Below are 27,506 nucleotides of genomic sequence, written 5' to 3'. Positions count from 1 at the left end.
CGCTGTGTGCTTACCTCGGCTGGAAGGTAAATATACAGCGGAGCCCACGTTCTTTGTTTTCTATATTTCCGTTTTCTTTCTATGTGTGTTCTCTGTGTCTGTGTTCTATGTCTGTGATGTCTGTGTGTGTCTGTGATGTCTATGTGTGTGTGATCTGTGTGTGTGTTTACTCTCTGCACGGCTTCCTCTTCCTGTAATGACATCACTTCCCTGCAAAACCGCAGGCAAGCGATGAACATTACCGCAGGTAAACCGCGAAATACCACAGGGAATAACGCAGCAAAATGCAGTGAACCGCACAGAATTTGCTGCCTGCGTTATTCCCTGCGTGATTTCACGATTACATTGAGTCAATAGAGTGAAATCCCGCAGCGACGTGCGGAAAGAATTGACATGCAATTGTTCTTGCTGCGGGAATCCCACAGCAAAACATGCAGCTGTCAAATTCCGCATAGTGCGCACAGGATTTTTTTTTCCCATAGGTTTTGCTGGTGATTCACTGCAGAGATGTTATGAAAATTTTCTGCAGCGAAACATGCAGCAAAACTGCAAAAAATCCGCGGCAAAATCCGGTAAGTGCGCACATAGCCTTAAGTGTCAGTAGGAATTTCATTTATGCCTGTACTTCAGAATTATTAAGAGTGATCCAAGTATTACAGGTTTATAGGTAATCTCTCCTAATACATAATATACATATTGCTCCCCTAGAGGGTAATCTTTCCCAATAAATACATATTGGCCCCCTGGAGGGTAATCTATCCCTATAAGTACATATTGCTCCCCTAGAGGGTAATCTTTCCCAATAAATACATATTGGCCCCCTGGAGGGTAATCTGTCCCTATAAATACATATTGGCCCCCTGGAGGGTAATCTGTCCCTATAAATACATATTGGCCCCCTGGAGGGTAATCTGTCCCTATAAATACATATTGGCCCCCTGGAGGGTAATCTGTCCCTATAAATACATATTGGCCCCCTGGAGGGTAATCTGTCCCTATAAATACATATTGGCCCCCTGGAGGGTAATCTGTCCCTATAAATACATATTGGCCCCCTGGAGGGTAATCTGTCCCTATAAATACATATTGGCCCCCTGGAGGGTAATCTGTCCCTATAAATACATATTGGCCCCCTGGAGGGTAATCTGTCCCTATAAATACATATTGGCCCCCTGGAGGGTAATCTGTCCCTATAAGTACATATTGGCCCCCTGGAGGGTAATCTGTCCCTATAAGTACATATTGCTCCCCTGGAGGGTAATCTTTCCCAATAAGTACATATTGGCCCCCTGGAGGGTAATCTGTCCCTATAAGTACATATTGGCCCCCTGGAGGGTAATCTGTCCCTATAAATACATATTGGCCCCCTGGAGGGTAATCTGTCCCTATAAATACATATTGGCCCCCTGGAGGGTAATCTGTCCCTATAAATACATATTGGCCCCCTGGAGGGTAATCTGTCCCTATAAATACATATTGGCCCCCTGGAGGGTAATCTGTCCCTATAAATACATATTGGCCCCCTGGAGGGTAATCTGTCCCTATAAATACATATTGGCCCCCTGGAGGGTAATCTGTCCCTATAAATACATATTGGCCCCCTGGAGGGTAATCTGTCCCTATAAATACATATTGGCCCCCTGGAGGGTAATCTGTCCCCATAAATACATATTGGCCCCCTGGAGGGTAATCTGTCCCTATAAATACATATTGGAAAATATTCTACCACTCATCTTACCCACTTCTGACGTGTGAAAAAATATGGAATCTCATATATAAAGCTGAGTGTATGTATGAGTGTGTATGTCCGCTAAAGGAATCCGCACCGTTGCATTTATAATCACGAAATTTTGCACAGACTCCTCATGTGACCCAGGGAGTGTCGTAGACTATGTTTTGACAGAAAAATGTAACCCCGTGCTTTACAGTTAGTCTCTAAAATCCTGTTGCCATTAAACTGAATGGAGGTGGGAACTATAGGTTATTAATAGCAACTGTCAGTGGTTGCTATAGGAACAAAATAAACTGTTAGTTGAAGCTTATGCTTGAGGTTATATGATGTCGGTGGAGAGACAGAAAAAGACAGACAGACCGGGCAAAGAGACAGACCGGGCAAAGAGACAGACCGGGCAAAGAGACAGACCGGGCAAAGAGACAGACCGGGCAAAGAGACAGACCGGGCAAAGAGACAGACCGGGCAAAGAGACAGACCGGGCAAAGAGACAGACCGGGCAAAGAGACAGACCGGGCAAAGAGACAGACCGGGCAAAGAGACAGACCGGGCAAAGAGACAGACCGGGCAGACACAGAGATGGAGACCGATAATAGACTGATAAAAATACAGACAGAGATAGAAATAGTCAGAGACATAGACACAGACAGACAAGGAAAGAGACAGACGGACAGCGACACACAGACAGAGACTGGGAGAGAGACAGTTACTATCCCGGGCAACGCCCGGGTACTACAGCTAGTATTTTATAAAGATAAACCAAGTTTCAGACAAGACACCTATAAAAAGAGGGCCACTGAGTATATAAATAACTGCAGGCTATGGGGCTTGTCACAAGTTCTGAAAAAGGTAAGCGTGCAGACTGCTGCCTGCCGACCCTGCGCAGTGCCCGCCTGCACTTTTGCCATCCAGCAGAGGTAGGCTGTCTCTATTGGACGTTTGGGGCTCAGCTTGTCAGTCTTCAGGAGTGCACTGCCCCAGGAAATGGAAAGTCGAGAGGCAGATGAGCGGAGCTCACCTGAAGGAACCATACGAGAAAACCCCTTTAACACACCAACTACAAAACCTACAAACTAGAAGAACGAAATGTGATAATCCGATCATAAATATGTAAGGAATTAGGATCCAAAGTAAACTCCAAATATCGAATAAAAAACAAAACAGAACCCCATAGATGCAAAAAAGTAAGCTTGCGTCCTCCCCCCAATATCCGTACATGAGTACTTTCTACATACATAGACGTTTTGGCAGAACGTCTTTTAGGCCATTTGCGCACTAGAAATTGACTTTTTCTCAAGGAAAATCCGGACCCTCTTAAAGAATCCACCACCTGCAGTAAAAAACACACCAAAACCGCCACGAAATCCGCATGCGGTTTGGTGTGGATTTGACGCGGATTTGCTGCAGTTTTTCCACAGGTTGGTCCCTGCGGATTTTTACTTTTATATATGGAAAAAATCGCAGGTACCTGCGGAAAAGAAATGACATGCTCATTAATTCCGCAGCGGAAAATCCACAGGTAGAAAAAAAGCATTGTGAGCACAGCATTTTTTTTTAAACCCATAGGTTTTGTTTGACTGCAGAAATGTTACACATTTTCTGCAGCAAATCCGCACACATAGCCTTAGGCGGGCTTTACACGCTGCAACATCGCTAGCGATGTCGAGCGTGATAGCACCCGCCCCTGTCGCACATGCGATATGGGGTGATTGGCGATAATGTTCGCTACGGCAGCATCACACGCACATACCTGGTCGGCGACGTCGCTGTGACCGCCGAACAATATCTCCTTCAAGGGGGAGGTGCGTTCGGCGTCACCGTGACGTCACTAAGCGGCCGGCCAATAGAAGCGGAGGGGCGGAGATGAGCGGGACATAACTACCTGCCCACCTACTTCCTTACGCATTGTCGGTGAAGGCAGGTAAGAAGATGTTTGTCGTTCCTGCGGTGTCACACACAGCGATGTATGCTGCTGCAGGAACGACAAACAACATTGTACCGGCAGCAGCAGCAGCGATATTATGAAAAGTAGCGAAGTGTCACAGATCGATTTTTGCCGTTTTTGCGATTGGTGATCGTCACTCCTAGGGTTTACACGCTGCGATGTCGGTAATGGCACCGGATGTGCGTCACTGACGACGTGACCCCGACGATATATCGTTACCGATGTCGCAACGTGTAAAGCCCGCCTTAGTCCACCTGTGCCTTTATAATGGAGTGGCTTTCCAGATCACAATCAATACATTACAATAGAAGTTCTGGCAGATGAGTGCTGATCCACACGCCCCACTCTGGGGATTGGCGAGCCTTCTAGTGTCTCCTTATTCTGTCACTGTGTGATTTATACCTTGATTGCACTTCTTCTGTTCTTTTTTTCTCACCCACTGTCCTATTACTTGGGGAGACGATACATAATACTAACTTTCACTTATCAGTTGATAAACGTGCAGAGTCTGAGGAGTCTACAGATGATGACATTAAGGAGAAGCGGGAGGTTCCAGATGGCGAAGTGCAGAATGGTGAACCGCCTACAGGTACCGGCTACACTAATTTGAGTTCTTGCCGTTTATACAAGTTGTCATGTTTCAGATTACGGTAAAATGAACCTAAGGCTATGTGCGCACGTTGCGTATTTACATGCAGTTACGCTGCGATCTGCACCGCAGCGTAACTGCATGCGTCCTGCGTCCCCAGCATAATCTATGAAGATTATGCAGGAGACGTGCACATGTGGCGTATTAGAGCGCAGCTCTTCGGCTGCTGCCCAAAGTGCGCGTTCTAAGAAGTGACATGTCACTTCTTTCCTGCGCTCTGCCTGCAGGTTCCGCTCTGTCTATGGGAGGGGCTGCAGTCAGAGCGCATGAAATCGGCTTTTTTTTTTTCCCACTAAGGACTCTTTCTGCAGCGATTTGAAGCGCACATGTGCTGTTCAAATCGCTGCAGAAATTTCTGCAGGAACAGTACGCAACGTGCGCACATAGCCTAACAGCAGATTCATGGGCCCCAACCACCGGCTGCTTTATTGCTGCCATGTACGTTTGCTTTGAAAAGCATTCATCTCAGATGAGTAGCATATGACTTGTCCCTGACAGCTTTTCCCTTCTCCGCACCCCTGGCCTGACAGGTGTTACTCTATGTGGGTGTATAGACAGAGACCTGTCAGATAAGGGCAGCAGGGAGAAACGGATGTATGATCAACCGCTATCTCATATGTATGGCCATTTTAAAGCTACACATCCATTAAAACTGTGTTAATGAACAAGTGGATCTCAATGAATTAGAATATCATCAAAAAATTTAATTTGGAAACGCATATATTATATAGTCATTACACACAGAGTGATCTATTTCACGTGTTTATTTCTGTTAAAGCCGGAACCCGTCACCAGATTTGGGGCCTATAAGCTGCGGCCACCACCAGTGGGCTCTAATATACAGCATTTTAACATGCTGTATATAAGAACCCAGGTCAAGAACTCACCTAAACGGTCGGTACAGTGCAGACCGGTCAGATGGGTGTCTCCGTTCTTCGCGTCCGGCGTCTCCTCTTTCGGCCATCTTTGTCCTCCTTCTTCTGAAACCTGGTTGCATGACGTGTCCTACGTTATGCACACGCGCCGCCTTGGGGTCCTGTGCATGCGTAATACAATACTTTAAGCTGCCTTGCTCAGGGCAGAACAAAGTGCGCCTGCGCAGGACCTCAATGCCGGCGAGTGTGGATAACATAGGATGTGTCATGCACCCAGTCTTCAGAAGAAGGAGGAAAAAGATGGCCGAAAGAGGAGACGCCGGAGAACGGAGACACATCTGACCGGACTGCACTGAACCGACTGTTTAGGTGAGTATTCTTCCAACAAGCCTACAATAGCCCTCAGTCCAGTAGACCACTGCGCAACCAGCTCTGTCCTCACCCATTCCCTGTAGACTGTGAGCCCTCGCGGGCAGGGTCCTCTCTCCTCCTATACCAGCCTGTTTTGTATTGTTAATGATTGTCGTAGTTATACCCTCTTTCACTTGTAAAGCGCCATGGAATAAATGGCGCTATAATAATAATGTGATTTTTATGTTCTACAAAGCGGCCTGGGCTCTTATATACAGCATGTTAGAATGCTGTATATAAGAACCCACTGATGGTGGCCGCAGCTTATAGTCACCAAATCTGGTGACGTGTTCCCTTTAATGTTGATGATTATGGCTTACAATTAATGAAAAATCCAAAAGTCATTATCTCAGAAAATTAGAATATTTTGTAAGACCAACTGAAAAAATTATTTTAAACTCAGAAATGTTGACCTACTGAAAAGTCTGTACAGTAAATGCCTTTATACTTGGTCATGGTTTAGTTTGCATGAATTACTGCATCAATGCATCGTGGCATGGAGGTGATCAGCCTGTGGCACTGCTGAGGTGTTATGGAAGCCCAGATTGCTTTGATAGCAGCCTTCAACTCATCTGCATTGTTGGGTCTGGTGTCTTTCATCTTCCTCTTGACAATACTCCATAGATTCTCTATGGGGTTTAGGTCAGGCGAGTTTGCTGCCAATCAAGCACAATGATATTGTGGTTATTAAACCATGGTATTGGTACTTTTGGCACTGTGGACAGGTGCCAAGTCCTGCTGGAAAATGAAATTTCAATTTCCAAAAAGCTTATCAACAGAGGAAAGCATGAAGTGATCTAAAAGTTCCTGGTAAACCAACCTTAATTTTTCAATAAAAAAGAGATTAAACATAAAAGTTCCTGGTAGGTGGCTGCACTGACTTTGGTCTTGATAAAACACAGTGGACATACACCAGCAGATGACATGGCTCCCCAAACCATCACTGATTGTGGAAACTTCACACCAGACCTCAAGCAGCTTGGATTGTGGCCTCTCCACTCTTCCTTTAGACTCTGGGACTTTGATTTCTAAATGAAATGCAAAATTTACTTTCATCTGAAAAAAAACAAAAAAACCTTGGACGTCTGAGCAACAGTCCAATTCTTTTTCTCCTCAGCCCAAGTAAGACGCTTCTGGCGTTGTCTATTGGTCATGAGTGGCTTGACACAAGGAATGTGACAGTTGTAGCCCATGTCATGGCTACGTGTGTGTGGTGGCTCTTGAAGCACTGACCCCAGCAGCAGTCCACTCCTTGTGAATCACTCCCAAATATTTCAATGGCCTTTTCTTAACAATCCTATCAAAGCTGCGGTTATCCTGGTTGCTTGTGCACCTTTTTCTACCTCGCTTTTTCCTTCCAGTCAACCTTCCATTAATATCCTGGATACAGCACATTCTGAACAGCCAGCTTCTTTAGCAATGACCTTTTGTGGCTTACCCTCCTTGTGGAGTGTGGCAATGACTGCCTTCTGGACATCTGTCAAGTCAGTTGTCTTCTCCATGATGGTGTAGCCTACTGAACCAGACTAAGGATCTATTTTAAACGCTTAGGAAGCCTTTGTAGTAGTAATTCTAATTTTCTGAGATAATGACTTTTGGGTTTTCCTTGGTTGCGTTGCCCTTTTTGTATTGAATTACTGAAATAAATTAACTTTTTGATATTCTAATTTATTCAGATACACTTGCATATGCAGTGCAGTGAAGGTATATTAATATACTCACTGGTTGCCATCTTCTCCAATTTCCAACCTCACTCCAGTCAGCTTCTGGGTAACCTGACGACCATTCCGACTTGCCAGCTCACACTGGGCACTATTAGCTGACAGTTGCTATTACTATGTACGTCAATGGGATCTAATGGGTAACGTGTCTCCTTGTGGAGAACAACATGTCTAGCATGCCTGTGTGAGGAGGCTCATGAGCCATGCAATGCTCTTCAGGGAAATTAAATATGCAAATTGTCTCTTCAGCGAGGAAGAGGACTTGAACTCTTGTGACTATGAAGTTTTGTGGAATTGTGGAGAGCTGAATGTGTAATAATAAAGGGGCCTTCTGACCATTGATTCAAGTATCCATGTTTTGTGTTCCTAGTATGGACCAGCTGCTGGAGATATAGCTGCTATCCTCAGGATAGGTTATCAATGCCTACACTGTCTTGAAAAAGTTTTCATACCCTTTGTCCTTTTCCACATTTTTTTTTCACGTTACACCCACAAACTTAAATCTGTTTTATTGCCACTTGATGTGATATACCAACATTAAGTATTATGAGGTGTAAAGGAAATGATACCTGGTTTTCTAAACCTTTTAAAAAATATAAATCAGAAAATTGTTACTCATTCGTCTTCAGCCCCCTGAGTAAGTACTTTGTAGGACCATCTTCTTTTGAGGTATGTCTCTACCGGTTTTACACATTTAGAGGCTGAACGTTTTGCCCATTCTTTGCAACATAGCTCTAACTCTGAGATTGGATGGAGGCGTCTGATCGGCAATTTTCATGTCTTGCCTCAGATTCTCCATGGGACGTAGGTGTGGACTGTGACTGGACCATTCACACATGAATATACTTTGATCTAAACAATCCGTTGTAGCTCTGACAGGATTTTTAGGGTCATTGTCCTGCTGAAAGGGGAACCTATGCTCCAGTCTCAAGTCTTTTGCGGCCTTTAACAGGTTTTCCTTCAGGATTGCCCTGTATTTAGCTCCATCAATCTTTGCATCATCTCTGACCAACCTCCCTGTCCCTGCTGAAGAAAAGCCTCCCCACAGCATGATGCTGCCACCGCCATTTTTGATGGTGTTTTCTGGGTGATGTACTGTAAAGGCCCTGTCACACACAGAGATAAATCTGCGGCAGATCTGTGGTTGCAGTGAAATTGTGGACAATCAGTGCTAGGTTTGTGGCTGTGTACAAATGGAACAATATATCCATGATTTCACTGCAACCACAGATCTGCCAAAGATTTATCTCTGTGTGTGACGGGGCCTTTGGTTTTCCACCATGTCTCGTGTTTTGCATTTATCCCAAAAAGGTGTACTTTGTTCTCATCTGATGAGCACCTCATGTTAGCTGTGTCCCCAGCATGGCTTTGTGCAAATTGTAACTGGGAGTTCTTATGTCTTTCTTTCAAAAATTGCTTTCTTGTCAATCTTCCATAAAGGCCAGATTTGTGGAATATACGACTTAAGGCTAGGGTCACATTAGCGTATAGCATCCTATGCGAGAGTATTGGATGCGATATGCTCAAACTCTGCTCTGAGCTTGAGCCGAGTGTCACTCACTGTGATCCACTCTGATCTCGCATGCGAGAATCGCATCACAGGTGATGAGACGATGGGGAGATTCATTTATCCAGCTTCTCCTCTGCTTGTCTCTGCGTATATCAGACTGTACTTGGATGACAAGCGAGTGCAGTTGAATGTTTCACACTCACCCATAGACTTTTATGGGTGCAACAGAGCCGAGATACACTGCCAATTGCAGTATGGTGTAATTTTTTTTTTATTATTTTTTTTCCCTAAGTCCATTTAAAGCAGAGGAAAAATTTGCATATCTGTCCTGCAACATTGACTAATATTAGCCCGAGTGCATTGAGAGATTGCGCTCTTCTGATTTTATATAGTAATGTTAGCGAGCCCTAATAGTTTTCTGTGGACAGATTCTCACGCCTGAGCTGTGGATCTCTGTGGTTTTTCCAGAGTGATTAGAGAGTCTCTTTGCTGCTTCTCTCATTGGTACTCTCCTTGCTTTGGATGTCGGTTTAGGTGGACGGCCATGTCTTGGTAGGTTTACAGTTGTTCCAGACTGCTTCCATTTTTGGATGACTTGATTGAACAGTGCACAGTGAGATGTTCAGAGCTTGGGCTAATTTTTTATAACCTAATCCTACTTTACTCTTTACAACTTTATTCCTGACCTGTCTGGTGTGTTCCTTGGTTTTCATGATGCTATTTGATGCATAATGTTCTCAAACAAACCTCTGAAGCCTCCACAGAACAGCTGTAGTGATATTGAGCGTAAATTACACACAGGTGGACTCCATATACTCATTAGGTGACTTCTGGAGGCAACTGGTCACTCAGCAGTTTATTAAGAGGTATCGCTGTTAGGTCGTTGGCCAGGTCTGCCTGTTTGACAGCTCACCAGAGACTTTGTAGCGATCCCGGCTAGGTTGAGATCGCAGGTTGGATCGCTAGAAAGTCTCAGTGTGTAAACCCAGCAATAGAATGGTGTTCCAAACGTTATTCCTTATTTGTTAGTAGTTTTTCGTTTGTGAACCCTCCCCACACACCTATTGCCAGTCCACATTATACGTATATATAGCCTGGGTCTCAGCTTCCCATACACGGTAAGTTTTTTAACTGCATGAGAGGACACACACAAGCTAGGGACCCCAACGTAGAGAAATACTTTGGCGTAGTGTTGGGGCTCTATTGCATTGATCAATTCAGTAGCTAAATTTCTCTTTATTCATATATTCATGGCAGTAATGCAGGTTCCATTTTTCACATTTCATCCTGACATATAGCTATTGAATTTTTCATGTCAGTATTCACACAGCAGTTTCTGCTATTCCATGTATTCCCCTTACATAGTCACTGGTGTGCATAACTTATCTCCATATAGTGATGTTTATTTAGGTTTTTGCACCCAGTTCAGACATAGAATGGAGTTCCAAATATTATTCCTTATTTGGCCTTTAATGCAAGCCAGAAATTGTTTGGCAAGTCTGACATCACTGTTTTTCCATTATGTTAATTTCTGTGAATGTCCACCAGTGTTTCATCAGTGATGGTCATTCTGCCCGGCTTTTCCCTATATATCTGTCCTAGAGCCAAGCAGCATACATTACTAAGTGGAGCAGTCAGAGCGCAGATCAGGTAAAGGGGGAGAAAGCAAAAAATTACAGTTGGCGTCTGCTCACACGACTGATGTGTGATTTCTTGGTTTGACCTCAGATCTGCAGTTTGCACTGCCGCAGTTGCATATGGATAAGTTCCATTGTCATTCAATGGGGTTAATCTTTTGTGTTTAAAAACTGTAAGAAATTTCCACTAACTTAAGGGGTGCATATTTTTCTATATCCATCAACATATCTGGGGTGCAGTTGCAGACTTAAAGGGAATCTGTAAGCAGATTTTTATGTAATGTGAGAGCAGCATGAGTTTGGGGCTGAAACCCTGATTTCAGTGATGTGTTACTTATTAAACTGCCTACTGAAAATTCAATGCAAGGAGTGTTTTATCAGCAGGAAATTATCACTGCCAGGCTAGGTGCCTACGTGAATCCTGGCCCAACCACGTCCCCTGCACTAATGAGCAGCTTACTGTCAATGGGTGAGAAATGTAGTCAGCTATCCTGTGTAGTGCTCGATCAAGTGACTCCAAACTAAATAGAAAAAAAATGGTTGAAAAAAACCTATTTTCAACCTATTTTTTTTTTTTTTTTTTACTGTCAATATACATTGCACACAGCTGATAATCGGGGTTGTGGGCGGGTTAGCTTTCTAAGCTCTGCTACGTCTAAAAACTGATTGTGCCACACCTGCTGCACCCAGTAAACACCGTGACACCATGCCTAAAGGCCACGTCACACTAAGCAACATCGCTAGCAACATCGCTGCTAAGGAACGACTTTTGTGACGTTGCAGCGATGTTGCTAGTGATGTTGCTGTGTGTGACATCCAGCAACAACCTGGCCCCTGCTGTGAGGTCGTTGGTTGTTGCTGAATGTCCTGGACCATTTTTTAGTTGTTGCTCTCCCGCTGTGAAGCGCACATCGCAGTGTGTGACAGCGACAGAGCAACAACTAAATGTGCAGGCAGCAGGAGCCGGCTTCTGCGGACGCTGGTAACCAATGTAAATATCGGTTAACCAAGAAGCCCTTACCTTGGTTACCCGATATTTACCTTCGTTACCAGCGTCTGCCGCTCTCACACTGTCCGTGCCGGCTCCCTGCTCTCTGCACACGTAGCCACCGTACACATCGGGTAATTAACCCGATGTGTACTCTCGCTAGGAGTGCAGGGAGCCAGCGCTAAGCGGTGTATTCGGCTCCCTGCTCTCTGCACATATAGCTGCAGTACACATCGGGTAATTAACCCGATGTGTACTGTGGCTAGGTGTGCAGGGAGCCAGCGCTAATCGGCGTGCGCTGGTAACCAAGGTAAATATCGGGTTGGTTACCCGATATTTACCTTAGTTACCAAGCGCAGTATCGCTTCCACGTGGCGCTGCTGGCTGGGGGCTGGTCACTGGTTGCTGGTGAGATCTGCCTGTGTGACAGCTCACCAGCAACCAGTGTAGCGACGCTCCATCGATCTCTGCCAGGTCAGGTTGCTGGTGGGATCGCTGGAGCGTCGCTTAGTGTGACATCTCACCAGCGACCTCCTAGCAACTTACCAGCGATCCCTATCAGGTTGTATCGTTGTTGGGATCGCTGGTAAGTTGTTTACTGTGACTGGGCCTTTATACAACAGGACTCACACTTCTGGATTCTGTACTGATAATTTTTCAGAAGTTTTATAATCACAGACAGGATTACAGTGACAGACAACACAGGATCCACCATTCACAATAGGTGATGATACAACTTGTCTCCTCCTCCTGCACAATGACTGATAACACCTCTATATACTGTAGATATCTCAGGATCCACCACTCGCAACAGCAGATGTCACAGCTCACCCCCCCCTTGCTTACCTTAGTGCATGCTCAGTACATGCTTCAATACAGCCAAGTAAGGTCTGAGTCTGTCTATTGCGGCCAATGTCCAAGTGAAGAACAGGAACTAGGAGTCTAATTTTTTAGGGGGAAAAGACATTGTGTTCACATACCCTTCAAGAGCCATTCTTAGATGGATCTTCAAAGCAAGTACACCAGCCTCACTGGGTCTAAGATATCTGTTCAATAATGAATGCAGTTTGTGTTGTGAATCTGACATCTGCTTTCAATGTTACAAGTCCATTCTTCATTTTTTTCTTTCCTCCAAAAGACTCAGAAACCCCGGTGAACTTGGAGACAATTATCCTGGATCCTGAAGCTGAGGTAATGAAGAGCTTACTTTTATTATTCTGCGAAGATTCATTAAAAGGGAAGCAGAATTTAGCTTCAAGGCCCTGTGCACATGCTACGTTTTTACCCGTGGTTTTTTTGTGCTTTTTTTGCTGCAGAAATTTCTTGAGAAATGGTTGTAACCTTTCTGCAGACATTTCTCAGCAAAACCTATGGAAAAAATAATAGCTGTGCTCACACTTCGTTTTTTCTTTTTCTCAAGAACATTCTTTCTGCAGAATTTCTGAGAAAAAGAATGAGCATGTGACTTCTTTTCTGCAGGTACCTGCGTTTTTTGCCATAGATAATGGTAAGATAACACAGGGACCAACCTGCGGAAAAACCAGATGAAAAACGCGTCAAACGCATGCGTTATTGGTGCGTTTTTTTAACGCAAGTGCGCTAATCTTTTAGACTCAAGAAATTTCTTGAAAAAAATCCTTTTTCTAGTGTGAACAGAGCCTTAATCAGAGAGAAGCTTAATATAGAGCTAGAGAGTCTGATTCCATGGATGTATCACTTATTAGGATTGTGTGCTGTAGTTTCAATACAATCAGTGTTTTGTCGGAAGGAGATTAACAATAGAGCACTACATCTGAATTTCAGATGCGTCAGCCTAATCTGTGTAACCCCACATCCCCAACACTGATTAGCAGCTGTACAGAGGACTGCAAATTAGGGGTGTGGATGGCATACACAGAGCAGAAGTCTTAGCTCTGCTGCATCAGACAAAACGGGGATTCTATCAAAACTAAACCCACCAGCCAATGATGCTGCAAGGGAATTCAGACTTTTCATTGTTTAAAGGGAACCTGTCAGGTGCAATATGTACCCAGCACCACGAGCAGTTCTGGATGCATATTGCTAATCCCTGCCTGACTGTCCCTGTATACACTAGCATAGATAAAGAGATCTTTAGAAAAAGTATTCCTAAAGATCCTTTTATGATCTGCTAATGAGTACAGGGCGCTTACCTGTGTGTTGTCACCACTTCAGAATGCCGGGTGTAGGGTCAAGTGCGCATGATCATAATTCCCAGCACTTCCGGTCATGCGGACTATGAAGCTGGGTGTATACGTCCTGGCTTCAGAGAGGTCTAGTCTGCAGGCCCAGAAATGCCGGGGCTTCTGATCATGCACACTGACCCTAAACCTGGCGTGCAATACGGTAACAGACACAGCTACGTGCGTCACCCTGGCCCCTGTGGGCGTGCTAACATACTAAGATTGTGGACTAGTCTCTTCGCTCTTTAGCATATCATAAATGATCTTTATAAATACATTTTCTATAGATCTCTTTATCAATGCTAGTGTATACAGGGACGGTTTGGCAGGGATTAGCAATATGCACCCAGAACTGCTCGTACTTCTGGGTGCATATTACACCTGACAAGTTCCCTTTAAAGAGGTTGAAAATGCTCCGTTCTGGAGCTGCTCCATCTTCTGATAGTGGCTGCGTCCAGTTACTGCAGAGGATGTGTAGTCCCTGGCCACGGCCCCTATCAGTTGACAGGCCAGCTCTGCAACTGAGCATTTCCGCCGTCTGCATAGAGAGCAGCTGATCAGCGGGGGTGCGAGGTTTCGGACCAGCCAGTTAACATTGATGGCATTCGGATAGGTCATCAATGTCTGAAGTAGTGGCTAACTTCCTTAAATTCCTTGGGCAAAGTTACCACAATAGAAAAATGGGCTATGATTGGTTAGTACTGTAAAATGGCAGTGAATTCCGATTTTATTTATTTTTTACCATATCACAAGCTTTATTAGAAAATAATAAAATGAATAATCTTGTAATTCTTACACTGCATTAAAGGGAACCTGTCACTAGATTTTTCATGTATAAACCAGGACTACCACCTTCATCAGTGCCTGTGGTACATTCCATAAAGGCGCATATTATCCCCTGACTCCCCTGTTCAACCCCCCAAATACCTTTTTAAGGCTATGTGCGCACTTACCGGATTTTGCCGCGGACTACCCACAGATTTGCTGCATGTTTCGCTGCAGAAAATGTTCATAACATCTCTGCAGTGAATCACCAGCAAATCCTATGGAGAAAAAAAATCCTGTGCGCACTAGGCGGAATTTGACAGCTGCATGTTTTGCTGCGGGAATCCCGCAGCAAAAACAAGTGCATGTCACTTCTTTTCCGCACATCGCTGCGGGATTTCACTCCATTGACTCCAATATTAATCATGAAATCCCGCAGGGAATAACGCAGGCAGCAAATTCTGTGCGGTTCACTGCGTTTTCCTGCGTTATTCCCTGCGGTATTTCGCGGTTTACCTCCGGTAATGTGCATCGCTTGTCTGCGGTTTTGCAGGGAAGTGATGTCATTATGCCAGGAAGAGGAAGCCGTGCAGAGTAAACACACAGATCACACACACACAGAACACATCACAGACAGACACATCACAGACATAGATCACATAGACACAGACACATAGAACACACATAGAAAGAAAACGGAAATATAGAAAACAAAGAACGTGGGCTCCGCTGCATATTTACCGTCCAGCCGAGGTAAGCACACAGTGGCGGCCCGGTATTCTCAGGCTGGGGAGGGAGAGGGGCAGGGATAATGTCCCCCGCCTCACTCCCCCTGCCGCAGCCGAGAATATCAGCCGCAGCTGCCCCGGCACTGTCGCATGCATTATGCGGCAGCACCGGCGTGTCCTCGGCTCTTCTTGCCACCGTGTAGCAGTGGCAGCAAGGTAATACAAGGGGTTAATGATGGTGGGGGACCACCGCCATTAACTCCAGGCTTGATCATGGCAGCGTCTATGTGACAGCTGACATGATCAACCCGTAAGTAAAGTGAAAAAAACACAGACACCGAAAAATCCTTTATTTTAAATAAAACAAACAAGCCTCGTTCACCATTTTATTAACCCCTCCCGCACCAAAGCTCCGGCGTAATCCACCGCTCCGGCGTAATCTACAGGTCCTGCGCTGCTTCCATCCAGCCACGACTGTCACAGACACAGCGCTGAATGAAAGCCGCAGACAGCAGAGGTCATTTCCCACGGCCGGTAATGTGAACTCACTGCCGACCATGGGAAATGCAGTGATCTGTCATCTATCTATCTATCCCTCTGTCTGTCTATCTATCTATTCTTCGGTCTATCTACTATCTCAGAATTAAATAACTTTTTTTTTTTTTTTCAATGTGCTTTATTGCATTGAATGCAATAAAACACATCCCAACCCGCACGCGGCAATACCGCGAATAATACCGCGGTAAAACCGCAGCAAACCGCATGCGGTTTTCGGGTGCGGTTTCCCGCGTTTTTTTACCGCGGGTGCGGTAATCTTTGAGAGCATGCGGAATTTTCTCAAGAAAATTCCATTTCCCAGTGCGCACAAGGCCTAAAAATCCTGTGCTGTATGTACCGTATTTTTCGCTTTATAAGACGCACCTGATTATAAGGCGCACCCCCAAATTTGGTGAAGGAGAAGAGAATATTTTAATAAATGGGGTCCGTCTTATAATGCCAGTGTCCGTCTAACAAGTAATATAGGGTATATGTCCCTCATAGCCCCCTCATCCTAAAATTAGCCCCCTTAATCTGGATATGGCCACCTTATATTGAACACGTCCCCCAGTGATGCCACATTTCCCCTATGGCTGGCCCACGGGCCCACTCTGGCTGGCCCACGGGCCCACTCTGGCTGGCCCACGGGCCCACTCTGGCTGGCCCACTTCCTACTTCCTGGTTCTAGTGCCGGTCATGTGATCGGGACAGCAGAGAGATATCTCTGGGTGCCTAATCACAGCAGCAGGAGGGAGACCGGGCAGACACGCTGGAGGAGGGGAGTAAAGAGTTTATTATTTTACTATGGGCCGCAGCATTGGGGCCATATCTAACACAGGGGGAGGGGGCATGTGCGATCAAAGGTAAGCACAGGCAGATATAATATGCCCCATTGCCCCAGCCCATCAGCGCGATGCAGTTTCAGCACCACGCTTCTGATGGACAGCGGCTGTGCATATTATATGAGCGGGAGCAGGAGATCTAACCCTGCTGCTCCCAGCTTTCCCTGCCCCCAGCACCGCTCCAGAGCTGCCCGCAACTCTACTGGACTCTGTATATATACACACCCCCCCTCCCGTATAGTCGGATTATAAGACGCACCCCCTACTTTCCCCCAAAATTTGGGGGAACAAAAGTGCGTCTTATAAAGCGAAAAATACGGTATATTGGTCCTGTCTGATGGGTGTCCTTGGTACAGCAGCTGCCTAGTGGTCACTTTTCCCAGTGCCCAGCTCTTTTAAAACCATACATGTTGGGAAATGACCCAAGATTTCAGAGAAACCCCAGTCTGGATGTAGTAGACGGTGTGTGTTTCATGCCGTAGTTCTGTACACTACTTATTTTTATATGTCCTAGATCTATAGGGGACTGTCAAACGGCCCTCATAGTTTGTACCCCGCAGGTGCCGTTTATGGTGGTCTGTATTCTCAGTGCTGCGCTTATGGATATAATCATTACTCTAGTTCAGAATTTCACTATCAAGTTCTGAGATGTTGCTGGCGCTTTTTATTCTAGTATATGACACATATATCTTGTTCTTCGTTCTCTGCCTACTTTCTTATTCACCCACAATGACCGTGCAGGACTTGGTTCTAATTCATTTTATGCTCTAAATTTACCATAGGAAGTTGACTTGAACCACATGAGAATAGGAGCCATTCAGGGATTTGATGTTCTCAAGAAAGTTCAGGTAGGTCAATTTTTGTATTTCCATGCATTTCTCACCTCCTCGCACCGGCTGGTGACTCTCGCCGGCTGGTGACTGTCACATCCTCGCGCCGGCTGGTAATATGTCATTTTCCCATTGTCACCTTTGCTTGCAGTCAAGGGTTCTGGTATGAAACCTGTCTTGTGTTATGTCAATTTTACTGGATGTTTCTTTTTATTGTCTCTTTACCCTTCTTTTCCCCTGATTTGCCTCCTTACCTGCCTGTCACTCACGTCCATCACTACTTCTCCTCTAACTTACCCTCTCTCATTGCATCTGCCCCTGTAGACCCTGTGCCTGCGTCAAAATCTCATAAAGGTGATTGAGAACTTGGAGCAGTTGGTGACATTGAATGAATTGGACCTGTATGACAATCAGATTCGTGTTATCCAGAACCTGGAGACCCTGAGTCAACTCCAGTGAGTCTATTCCTATAGGGCGGCTCCTCTCCTTCTCATGTGATCATTTACATCCTATCCCCCTCCACTAGGAATATGTTGATGTCTCATATATAGATAATATGACATGATATCATGTGTCCAGGCACCTGATGGCGGATGAATGTAAAGTTGTGGCTACACCAACTCAAAATTATTCACTCTCCGTTTTAAAGTTGGTTTATTAGCAATATTTGCAGACTTTCTGCTGTTTGCAATCTTTTGAAAGAGAACAATTGAAATTGCTGAACTACTAATATAACAAGTGGCTTCTCCAAATTCAACACAAAGAAAACCCTCTCTGCTTTCGTAAGTCTCAGAATTATTCATTCCCATCATGAGAAGCTTCTTTGGTACTTGTAGCGCCCCTTTGGCTGTTATGACCTGCTGTAATCCATAATGACCCTGACATCTGCAGCTCTCAAGCTTTTGTATGTTGCAGGGCTATCAGTGAATAGTATTAAAGGGCACCTGTCACCAGTTTTTTCACTATGAAACCAAAAGTGTCCCCTTCTGCAGCTCCTGGGCTGCATTCTATGAAAGTGCACCTTTGTGCCCTGACTCCCCTTGCAGACCCTGAATATAACTTTATAAAACCTAACCGTTAGGTATTCTAATGACCTGTGTGGCTCAGATGGGCGTGCTCATTTTGTCTCCGGTCCCTCCTTGTGGCCTTCTTTGACATCCTCCTTTCTTGACTGACGTGATGACGCTGCCGTCATCATGTACGCTGCTCGGCCAAATCTCGCGTCTGTGCAGTTATTCCCCAATCTCGCGTCTGTGCAGTTATTCCCCAATCTCGCGTCTGTGCAGTTATTCCCCAATCTCGCGTCTGTGCAGTTATTCCCCAATCTCGCGTCTGTGCAGTTGTTCCCCAATCTCGCGTCTGTGCAGTTGTTCCCCAATCTCGCGTCTGTGCAGTTGTTCCCCAATCTCGCGTCTGTGCAGTTGTTCCCCAATCTCGCGTCTGTGCAGTTGTTCCCCAATCTCGCGTCTGTGCAGTTGTTCCCCAATCTCGCGTCTGTGCAGTTGTTCCCCCAGCTCGCGCGCCCAGTTGTTCCCCCAGCTCGCGCGCCCAGTTGTTCCCCCAGCTCGCGCGCCCAGTTGTTCCCCCAGCTCGCGCGCCCAGTTGTTCCCCCAGCTCGCGCGCCCAGTTGTTCCCCCAGCTCGCGCGCCCAGTTGTTCCCCCAGCTCGCGCGCCCAGTTGTTCCCCCAGCTCGCGCGCCCAGTTGTTCCCCCAGCTCGCGCGCCCAGTTGTTCCCCCAGCTCGCGCGCCCAGTTGTTCCCCCAGCTCGCGCGCCCAGTTGTTCCCCCAGCTCGCGCGCCCAGTTGTTCCCCCAGCTCGCGCGCCCAGTTGTTCCCCCAGCTCGCGCGCCCAGTTGTTCCCCCAGCTCGCGCGCCCAGTTGTTCCCCCAGCTCGCGCGCCCAGTTGTTCCCCCAGCTCGCGCGCCCAGTTGTTCCCCCAGCTCGCGCGCCCAGTTGTTCCCCCAGCTCGCGCGCCCAGTTGTTCCCCCAGCTCGCGCGCCCAGTTGTTCCCCCAGCTCGCGCGCCCAGTTGTTCCCCCAGCTCGCGCGCCCAGTTGTTCCCCCAGCTCGCGCGCCCAGTTGTTCCCCCAGCTCGCGCGCCCAGTTGTTCCCCCAGCTCGCGCGCCCAGTTGTTCCCCCAGCTCGCGCGCCCAGTTGTTCCCCCAGCTCGCGCGCCCAGTTGTTCCCCCAGCTCGCGCGCCCAGTTGTTCCCCCAGCTCGCGCGCCCAGTTGTTCCCCCAGCTCGCGCGCCCAGTTGTTCCCCCAGCTCGCGCGCCCAGTTGTTCCCCCAGCTCGCGCGCCCAGTTGTTCCCCCAGCTCGCGCGCCCAGTTGTTCCCCCAGCTCGCGCGCCCAGTTGTTCCCCCAGCTCGCGCGCCCAGTTGTTCCCCCAGCTCGCGCGCCCAGTTGTTCCCCCAGCTCGCGCGCCCAGTTGTTCCCCCAGCTCGCGCGCCCAGTTGTTCCCCCAGCTCGCGCGCCCAGTTGTTCCCCCAGCTCGCGCGCCCAGTTGTTCCCCCAGCTCGCGCGCCCAGTTGTTCCCCCAGCTCGCGCGCCCAGTTGTTCCCCCAGCTCGCGCGCCCAGTTGTTCCCCCAGCTCGCGCGCCCAGTTGTTCCCCCAGCTCGCGCGCCCAGTTGTTCCCCCAGCTCGCGCGCCCAGTTGTTCCCCCAGCTCGCGCGCCCAGTTGTTCCCCCAGCTCGCGCGCCCAGTTGTTCCCCCAGCTCGCGCGCCCAGTTGTTCCCCCAGCTCGCGCGCCCAGTTGTTCCCCCAGCTCGCGCGCCCAGTTGTTCCCCCAGCTCGCGCGCCCAGTTGTTCCCCCAGCTCGCGCGCCCAGTTGTTCCCCCAGCTCGCGCGCCCAGTTGTTCCCCCAGCTCGCGCGCCCAGTTGTTCCCCCAGCTCGCGCGCCCAGTTGTTCCCCCAGCTCGCGCGCCCAGTTGTTCCCCCAGCTCGCGCGCCCAGTTGTTCCCCCAGCTCGCGCGCCCAGTTGTTCCCCCAGCTCGCGCGCCCAGTTGTTCCCCCAGCTCGCGCGCCCAGTTGTTCCCCCAGCTCGCGCGCCCAGTTGTTCCCCCAGCTCGCGCGCCCAGTTGTTCCCCCAGCTCGCGCGCCCAGTTGTTCCCCCAGCTCGCGCGCCCAGTTGTTCCCCCAGCTCGCGCGCCCAGTTGTTCCCCCAGCTCGCGCGCCCAGTTGTTCCCCCAGCTCGCGCGCCCAGTTGTTCCCCCAGCTCGCGCGCCCAGTTGTTCCCCCAGCTCGCGCGCCCAGTTGTTCCCCCAGCTCGCGCGCCCAGTTGTTCCCCCAGCTCGCGCGCCCAGTTGTTCCCCCAGCTCGCGCGCCCAGTTGTTCCCCCAGCTCGCGCGCCCAGTTGTTCCCCCAGCTCGCGCGCCCAGTTGTTCCCCCAGCTCGCGCGCCCAGTTGTTCCCCCAGCTCGCGCGCCCAGTTGTTCCCCCAGCTCGCGCGCCCAGTTGTTCCCCCAGCTCGCGCGCCCAGTTGTTCCCCCAGCTCGCGCGCCCAGTTGTTCCCCCAGCTCGCGCGCCCAGTTGTTCCCCCAGCTCGCGCGCCCAGTTGTTCCCCCAGCTCGCGCGCCCAGTTGTTCCCCCAGCTCGCGCGCCCAGTTGTTCCCCCAGCTCGCGCGCCCAGTTGTTCCCCCAGCTCGCGCGCCCAGTTGTTCCCCCAGCTCGCGCGCCCAGTTGTTCCCCCAGCTCGCGCGCCCAGTTGTTCCCCCAGCTCGCGCGCCCAGTTGTTCCCCCAGCTCGCGCGCCCAGTTGTTCCCCCAGCTCGCGCGCCCAGTTGTTCCCCCAGCTCGCGCGCCCAGTTGTTCCCCCAGCTCGCGCGCCCAGTTGTTCCCCCAGCTCGCGCGCCCAGTTGTTCCCCCAGCTCGCGCGCCCAGTTGTTCCCCCAGCTCGCGCGCCCAGTTGTTCCCCCAGCTCGCGCGCCCAGTTGTTCCCCCAGCTCGCGCGCCCAGTTGTTCCCCCAGCTCGCGCGCCCAGTTGTTCCCCCAGCTCGCGCGCCCAGTTGTTCCCCCAGCTCGCGCGCCCAGTTGTTCCCCCAGCTCGCGCGCCCAGTTGTTCCCCCAGCTCGCGCGCCCAGTTGTTCCCCCAGCTCGCGCGCCCAGTTGTTCCCCCAGCTCGCGCGCCCAGTTGTTCCCCCAGCTCGCGCGCCCAGTTGTTCCCCCAGCTCGCGCGCCCAGTTGTTCCCCCAGCTCGCGCGCCCAGTTGTTCCCCCAGCTCGCGCGCCCAGTTGTTCCCCCAGCTCGCGCGCCCAGTTGTTCCCCCAGCTCGCGCGCCCAGTTGTTCCCCCAGCTCGCGCGCCCAGTTGTTCCCCCAGCTCGCGCGCCCAGTTGTTCCCCCAGCTCGCGCGCCCAGTTGTTCCCCCAGCTCGCGCGCCCAGTTGTTCCCCCAGCTCGCGCGCCCAGTTGTTCCCCCAGCTCGCGCGCCCAGTTGTTCCCCCAGCTCGCGCGCCCAGTTGTTCCCCCAGCTCGCGCGCCCAGTTGTTCCCCCAGCTCGCGCGCCCAGTTGTTCCCCCAGCTCGCGCGCCCAGTTGTTCCCCCAGCTCGCGCGCCCAGTTGTTCCCCCAGCTCGCGCGCCCAGTTGTTCCCCCAGCTCGCGCGCCCAGTTGTTCCCCCAGCTCGCGCGCCCAGTTGTTCCCCCAGCTCGCGCGCCCAGTTGTTCCCCCAGCTCGCGCGCCCAGTTGTTCCCCCAGCTCGCGCGCCCAGTTGTTCCCCCAGCTCGCGCGCCCAGTTGTTCCCCCAGCTCGCGCGCCCAGTTGTTCCCCCAGCTCGCGCGCCCAGTTGTTCCCCCAGCTCGCGCGCCCAGTTGTTCCCCCAGCTCGCGCGCCCAGTTGTTCCCCCCAGCTCGCGCGCCCAGTTGTTCCCCCCAGCTCGCGCGCCCAGTTGTTCCCCCCAGCTCGCGCGCCCAGTTGTTCCCCCCAGCTCGCGCGCCCAGTTGTTCCCCCCAGCTCGCGCGCCCAGTTGTTCCCCCCAGCTCGCGCGCCCAGTTGTTCCCCCCAGCTCGCGCGCCCAGTTGTTCCCCCCAGCTCGCGCGCCCAGTTGTTCCCCCCAGCTCGCGCGCCCAGTTGTTCCCCCCAGCTCGCGCGCCCAGTTGTTCCCCCCAGCTCGCGCGCCCAGTTGTTCCCCCCAGCTCGCGCGCCCAGTTGTTCCCCCCAGCTCGCGCGCCCAGTTGTTCCCCCCAGCTCGCGCGCCCAGTTGTTCCCCCCAGCTCGCGCGCCCAGTTGTTCCCCCCAGCTCGCGCGCCCAGTTGTTCCCCCCAGCTCGCGCGCCCAGTTGTTCCCCCCAGCTCGCGCGCCCAGTTGTTCCCCCCAGCTCGCGCGCCCAGTTGTTCCCCCCAGCTCGCGCGCCCAGTTGTTCCCCCCAGCTCGCGCGCCCAGTTGTTCCCCCCAGCTCGCGCGCCCAGTTGTTCCCCCCAGCTCGCGCGCCCAGTTGTTCCCCCCAGCTCGCGCGCCCAGTTGTTCCCCCCAGCTCGCGCGCCCAGTTGTTCCCCCCAGCTCGCGCGCCCAGTTGTTCCCCCCAGCTCGCGCGCCCAGTTGTTCCCCCCAGCTCGCGCGCCCAGTTGTTCCCCCCAGCTCGCGCGCCCAGTTGTTCCCCCCAGCTCGCGCGCCCAGTTGTTCCCCCCAGCTCGCGCGCCCAGTTGTTCCCCCCAGCTCGCGCGCCCAGTTGTTCCCCCCAGCTCGCGCGCCCAGTTGTTCCCCCCAGCTCGCGCGCCCAGTTGTTCCCCCCAGCTCGCGCGCCCAGTTGTTCCCCCCAGCTCGCGCGCCCAGTTGTTCCCCCCAGCTCGCGCGCCCAGTTGTTCCCCCCAGCTCGCGCGCCCAGTTGTTCCCCCCAGCTCGCGCGCCCAGTTGTTCCCCCCAGCTCGCGCGCCCAGTTGTTCCCCCCAGCTCGCGCGCCCAGTTGTTCCCCCCAGCTCGCGCGCCCAGTTGTTCCCCCCAGCTCGCGCGCCCAGTTGTTCCCCCCAGCTCGCGCGCCCAGTTGTTCCCCCCAGCTCGCGCGCCCAGTTGTTCCCCCCAGCTCGCGCGCCCAGTTGTTCCCCCCAGCTCGCGCGCCCAGTTGTTCCCCCCAGCTCGCGCGCCCAGTTGTTCCCCCCAGCTCGCGCGCCCAGTTGTTCCCCCCAGCTCGCGCGCCCAGTTGTTCCCCCCAGCTCGCGCGCCCAGTTGTTCCCCCCAGCTCGCGCGCCCAGTTGTTCCCCCCAGCTCGCGCGCCCAGTTGTTCCCCCCAGCTCGCGCGCCCAGTTGTTCCCCCCAGCTCGCGCGCCCAGTTGTTCCCCCCAGCTCGCGCGCCCAGTTGTTCCCCCCAGCTCGCGCGCCCAGTTGTTCCCCCCAGCTCGCGCGCCCAGTTGTTCCCCCCAGCTCGCGCGCCCAGTTGTTCCCCCCAGCTCGCGCGCCCAGTTGTTCCCCCCAGCTCGCGCGCCCAGTTGTTCCCCCCAGCTCGCGCGCCCAGTTGTTCCCCCCAGCTCGCGCGCCCAGTTGTTCCCCCCAGCTCGCGCGCCCAGTTGTTCCCCCCAGCTCGCGCGCCCAGTTGTTCCCCCCAGCTCGCGCGCCCAGTTGTTCCCCCCAGCTCGCGCGCCCAGTTGTTCCCCCCAGCTCGCGCGCCCAGTTGTTCCCCCAGCTCGCGCGCCCAGTTGTTCCCCCCAGCTCGCGCGCCCAGTTGTTCCCCCAGCTCGCGCGCCCAGTTGTTCCCCCAGCTCGCGCGCCCAGTTGTTCCCCCAGCTCGCGCGCCCAGTTGTTCCCCCAGCTCGCGCGCCCAGTTGTTCCCCCAGCTCGCGCGCCCAGTTGTTCCCCCAGCTCGCGCGCCCAGTTGTTCCCCCAGCTCGCGCGCCCAGTTGTTCCCCCAGCTCGCGCGCCCAGTTGTTCCCCCAGCTCGCGCGCCCAGTTGTTCCCCCAGCTCGCGCGCCCAGTTGTTCCCCCAGCTCGCGCGCCCAGTTGTTCCCCCAGCTCGCGCGCCCAGTTGTTCCCCCAGCTCGCGCGCCCAGTTGTTCCCCCAGCTCGCGCGCCCAGTTGTTCCCCCAGCTCGCGCGCCCAGTTGTTCCCCCAGCTCGCGCGCCCAGTTGTTCCCCCAGCTCGCGCGCCCAGTTGTTCCCCCAGCTCGCGCGCCCAGTTGTTCCCCCAGCTCGCGCGCCCAGTTGTTCCCCCAGCTCGCGCGCCCAGTTGTTCCCCCAGCTCGCGCGCCCAGTTGTTCCCCCAGCTCGCGCGCCCAGTTGTTCCCCCAGCTCGCGCGCCCAGTTGTTCCCCCAGCTCGCGCGCCCAGTTGTTCCCCCCCCCCCCCCCAGCTCGCGCGCCCAGTTGTTCCCCCCCCCCCCCCAGCTCGCGCGCCCAGTTGTTCCCCCCCCCCCCAGCTCGCGCGCCCAGTTGTTCCCCCCCCCCCCCCAGCTCGCGCGCCCAGTTGTTCCCCCCCCCCCCCCCAGCTCGCGCGCCCAGTTGTTTTCCCCCCCCCCAGCTCGCGCACGCAGTTCGCCTTTGCGCGAGATTATGGTTGGCAATGTGCATGACGTTCCCTGCGTCATCCTCGTTCCCGACCATAATCTTGCACATCTACCGCTCCGGCTCGCGCAAGGGCGAACTGCACCTGTGCGAGCCAGGAATATGACTGCACAGACGCGAGACTTGGCCGAGTAGCGTGCATGATGACGGCGGCGTCATCATCACCTCAATCGTGAAAGGAGGATGGCGAAGAAGGCCACAAAGAGGGACAGGAGACGAAAATGAGCATACTAATCTGCGCCCCACAGGTCAGTAGCATACCCAACGGTCAGGTTTTATAAAGTTATATTCTGGGTCTGCAAGGGGAGTCAGGGCAGAAGGTGCACCTTTATAGAATGCAGCCCAGGAGCTGCAGAAGGTGACACTTTTGGTTTCATAGTGAAAAAACTGGTGACAGGTGCCCTTTAATAAGTGATTGCGTATCACTTAGAGGAGTTTCTCCTTTTCAGTAAACTTTTCCCGATCTGCACCGTTTTTGTAAAACAAAGAAAAACCACAAAATCCTCCAATTGCTTTGCTTACCCTTCCAGGGTCCAGCGCTGTGTCTCCATCTTTGTCCCAGTCATTGCAACCAATCGCTGAGCTCAGTAACTACAGCTCTACTGATATAGACAGCACAAGCCATTGAGTTCAGTGATTGACTGCAGTGGTGACATCACATTGGTTGTAGCAAAATCAAACAATAGAAACTGGGGCAGCGGCACAGAGTCAGCGCTGGACCAGGGCAGGGAAAGCAAAGCTCAGTTAATTGTTTTTACAACAAAATTGTGCATTCTTAAATGGGACAAATCCCTTGATCGCTCTAGGTTAAACCACTTTGAAATTCGCGGTTCCTAGTTATGGACCTAAGTGGTACAAATTCTTCAGAAGCGAACAAAACATGGACATGAAAATACTTTACTTAGGACATTACCTGCCATTGTCTAGTATACTTTCAGCATTCTTTTGAAAACTGGGCACCTGTGGCACAGAGGGCAGTGTAGCACCACCGAAGCCATCCGCTATAGATAAAGCAAGGGCACCTGTAGCACAGAGGGCAGCGTAGCGCCACCGAAACCATCCGCTATAGATAAAGCAAGGGCACCTGTAGCAGTGAAGGCAGCGTAGCACCACTGAAGCCATCCACTATACATAAAGCAGGGCACCTGTAGCACAGAGGGCAGCGTAGCACCACTGAAGCCATCCACTATACATAAAGCAGGGCACCTGTAGCACAGAGGGCAGCGTAGCACCACCATAGCCATCTGCTATAGTAAAGCAGGGCACCTGTGGCACAGAGGGCAGTGTAGCACCACCGTAGCAATCTGCTATAGATAAAGCAGGAATCTGAGGATTTTAGGAAATTGTCGAATGCAGATTCTGTCGTCACTTTGTTAGCATGTTGGCATGGTCTTGTCCTTACTCTTTCATGATCTGAATGCATCTGTCACAGACCGTATCCATTCGATTTGTTCTAGAATTTTATATATATATATATATATATATATATATATATATATATATATATATATATATATATATATATATATATATATAATATATAATATATAATATATATATATTTCTCAGAAAAAAGTTTTACATAAAGAGTCCAAGAACAGTAGATCCACATACAATGCACATAACACACATGTGAAAGGATAAAAAAAAAAGGCTCTACCCACGGCCTAGTAACACCAGATCTATCACCACATTTCACAATACAAACGCTATACATTATCAAACAGATAACTGAGACCTGTAGAGTATGGTGTACGTTCTTTAAAATGAGCTAGAGCTCATTTTTTTCCTTTTTAAGAACACAATTCACCTGTCCTTTTTAATATAGACTGTGGATGTGTCAGATAAATGTGGTCCACAGGCAGAGTACATTGTGCTACATAAGAAAGTCAGGATTGCCGAATGGAGTCCGGTGAGATCCCTGGTGTTTTAGCTGCTGGGGTTTAATACATTAATAAATCATAAGGTTATTAGTTAAACCACCACAAGATTAAAGTTGGCCGCCATGGTGCAATAACGCATCAATCTATGTGACTCTTCCTTAGTACTTGGAAGGTTTACTACTGAGCCACATAACGGTACATAACAGAAGGAATTGTTTATTCCATAAAGTCTTAAGAGGATTGTTCGGAGCTGTCATATGGGGAGGGGGGGGAGGAGGAGGAGATGATGATGATGATGATGATGATGTAGATGATGATGATGTAGATGATGATGATATAGATGATGATGAAGTAGTAGGTGTAGTAGTAGGTGTAGTAGTAGGTGTAGTAGTAGGTGTAGTAGTAGGTGTAGGTCATTGCTAAAGAAGCTGGCTGTTCACAAAGTGCTGTATCCAAGCATAGTAATGGAAGGAAAAAATGTGGTAGAAAAGGGTGCACAAGCAAACGGAATAACTGCAGCCTTGATAGGATTAAGAAAAATCCATCCAAAAATCTGGGGGGCATTCACAATTAGTGGGCTGCTGCTGGAGTCAGTGCTTCAAGAGTCACCACACACAGACATATCCAGGACATGGGCTACAACTGTCGCATTCCTTGTGTAAAGCCACTCATGGCCAATAGACAACACCAGAAGTGTCTTACCTGGGCCAAAGAGAAAAAGAACTGGACTGTTGCTCCTTGGTCCAGTGTTGTTTTCAGATTAAAGTAAATTT

At 50.9% G+C, this 27,506-nt stretch overlaps 2 protein-coding genes across 3 annotated transcripts in view; one reads left to right on the top strand and one right to left on the bottom strand.

The window, feature by feature from the left end:
* PASK (PAS domain containing serine/threonine kinase) overlaps positions 1 to 27,506 on the bottom strand; it is a 358,840-nt gene that overhangs the window by 241,880 nt on the left and 89,454 nt on the right. The window lies entirely within an intron of this gene.
* The window catches only part of PPP1R7 (protein phosphatase 1 regulatory subunit 7), an 83,538-nt gene that overhangs the window by 2,628 nt on the left and 53,404 nt on the right, over positions 1 to 27,506 (top strand). Inside the window, exons 2-5 of one of the 2 annotated variants that reach the window (XM_075338641.1) lie at positions 4,168 to 4,266; positions 12,607 to 12,659; positions 17,324 to 17,389; positions 17,696 to 17,826. In XM_075338641.1, coding sequence (XP_075194756.1) covers positions 4,168 to 4,266; positions 12,607 to 12,659; positions 17,324 to 17,389; positions 17,696 to 17,826 — 349 coding nt within the window. The remainder of the gene's footprint in view (positions 1 to 4,167; positions 4,267 to 12,606; positions 12,660 to 17,323; positions 17,390 to 17,695; positions 17,827 to 27,506) is intronic. The other variant, XM_075338642.1, reaches the window with a different exon arrangement.

Source organism: Anomaloglossus baeobatrachus, chromosome 3, assembly GCF_048569485.1.
Source record: "Anomaloglossus baeobatrachus isolate aAnoBae1 chromosome 3, aAnoBae1.hap1, whole genome shotgun sequence".
Lineage (NCBI taxonomy): Eukaryota > Metazoa > Chordata > Amphibia > Anura > Aromobatidae > Anomaloglossus > Anomaloglossus baeobatrachus.
The sequence above is the reverse complement of the archived record's forward strand: the minus strand, read 5'-3'. Positions and strand labels throughout refer to the sequence as shown.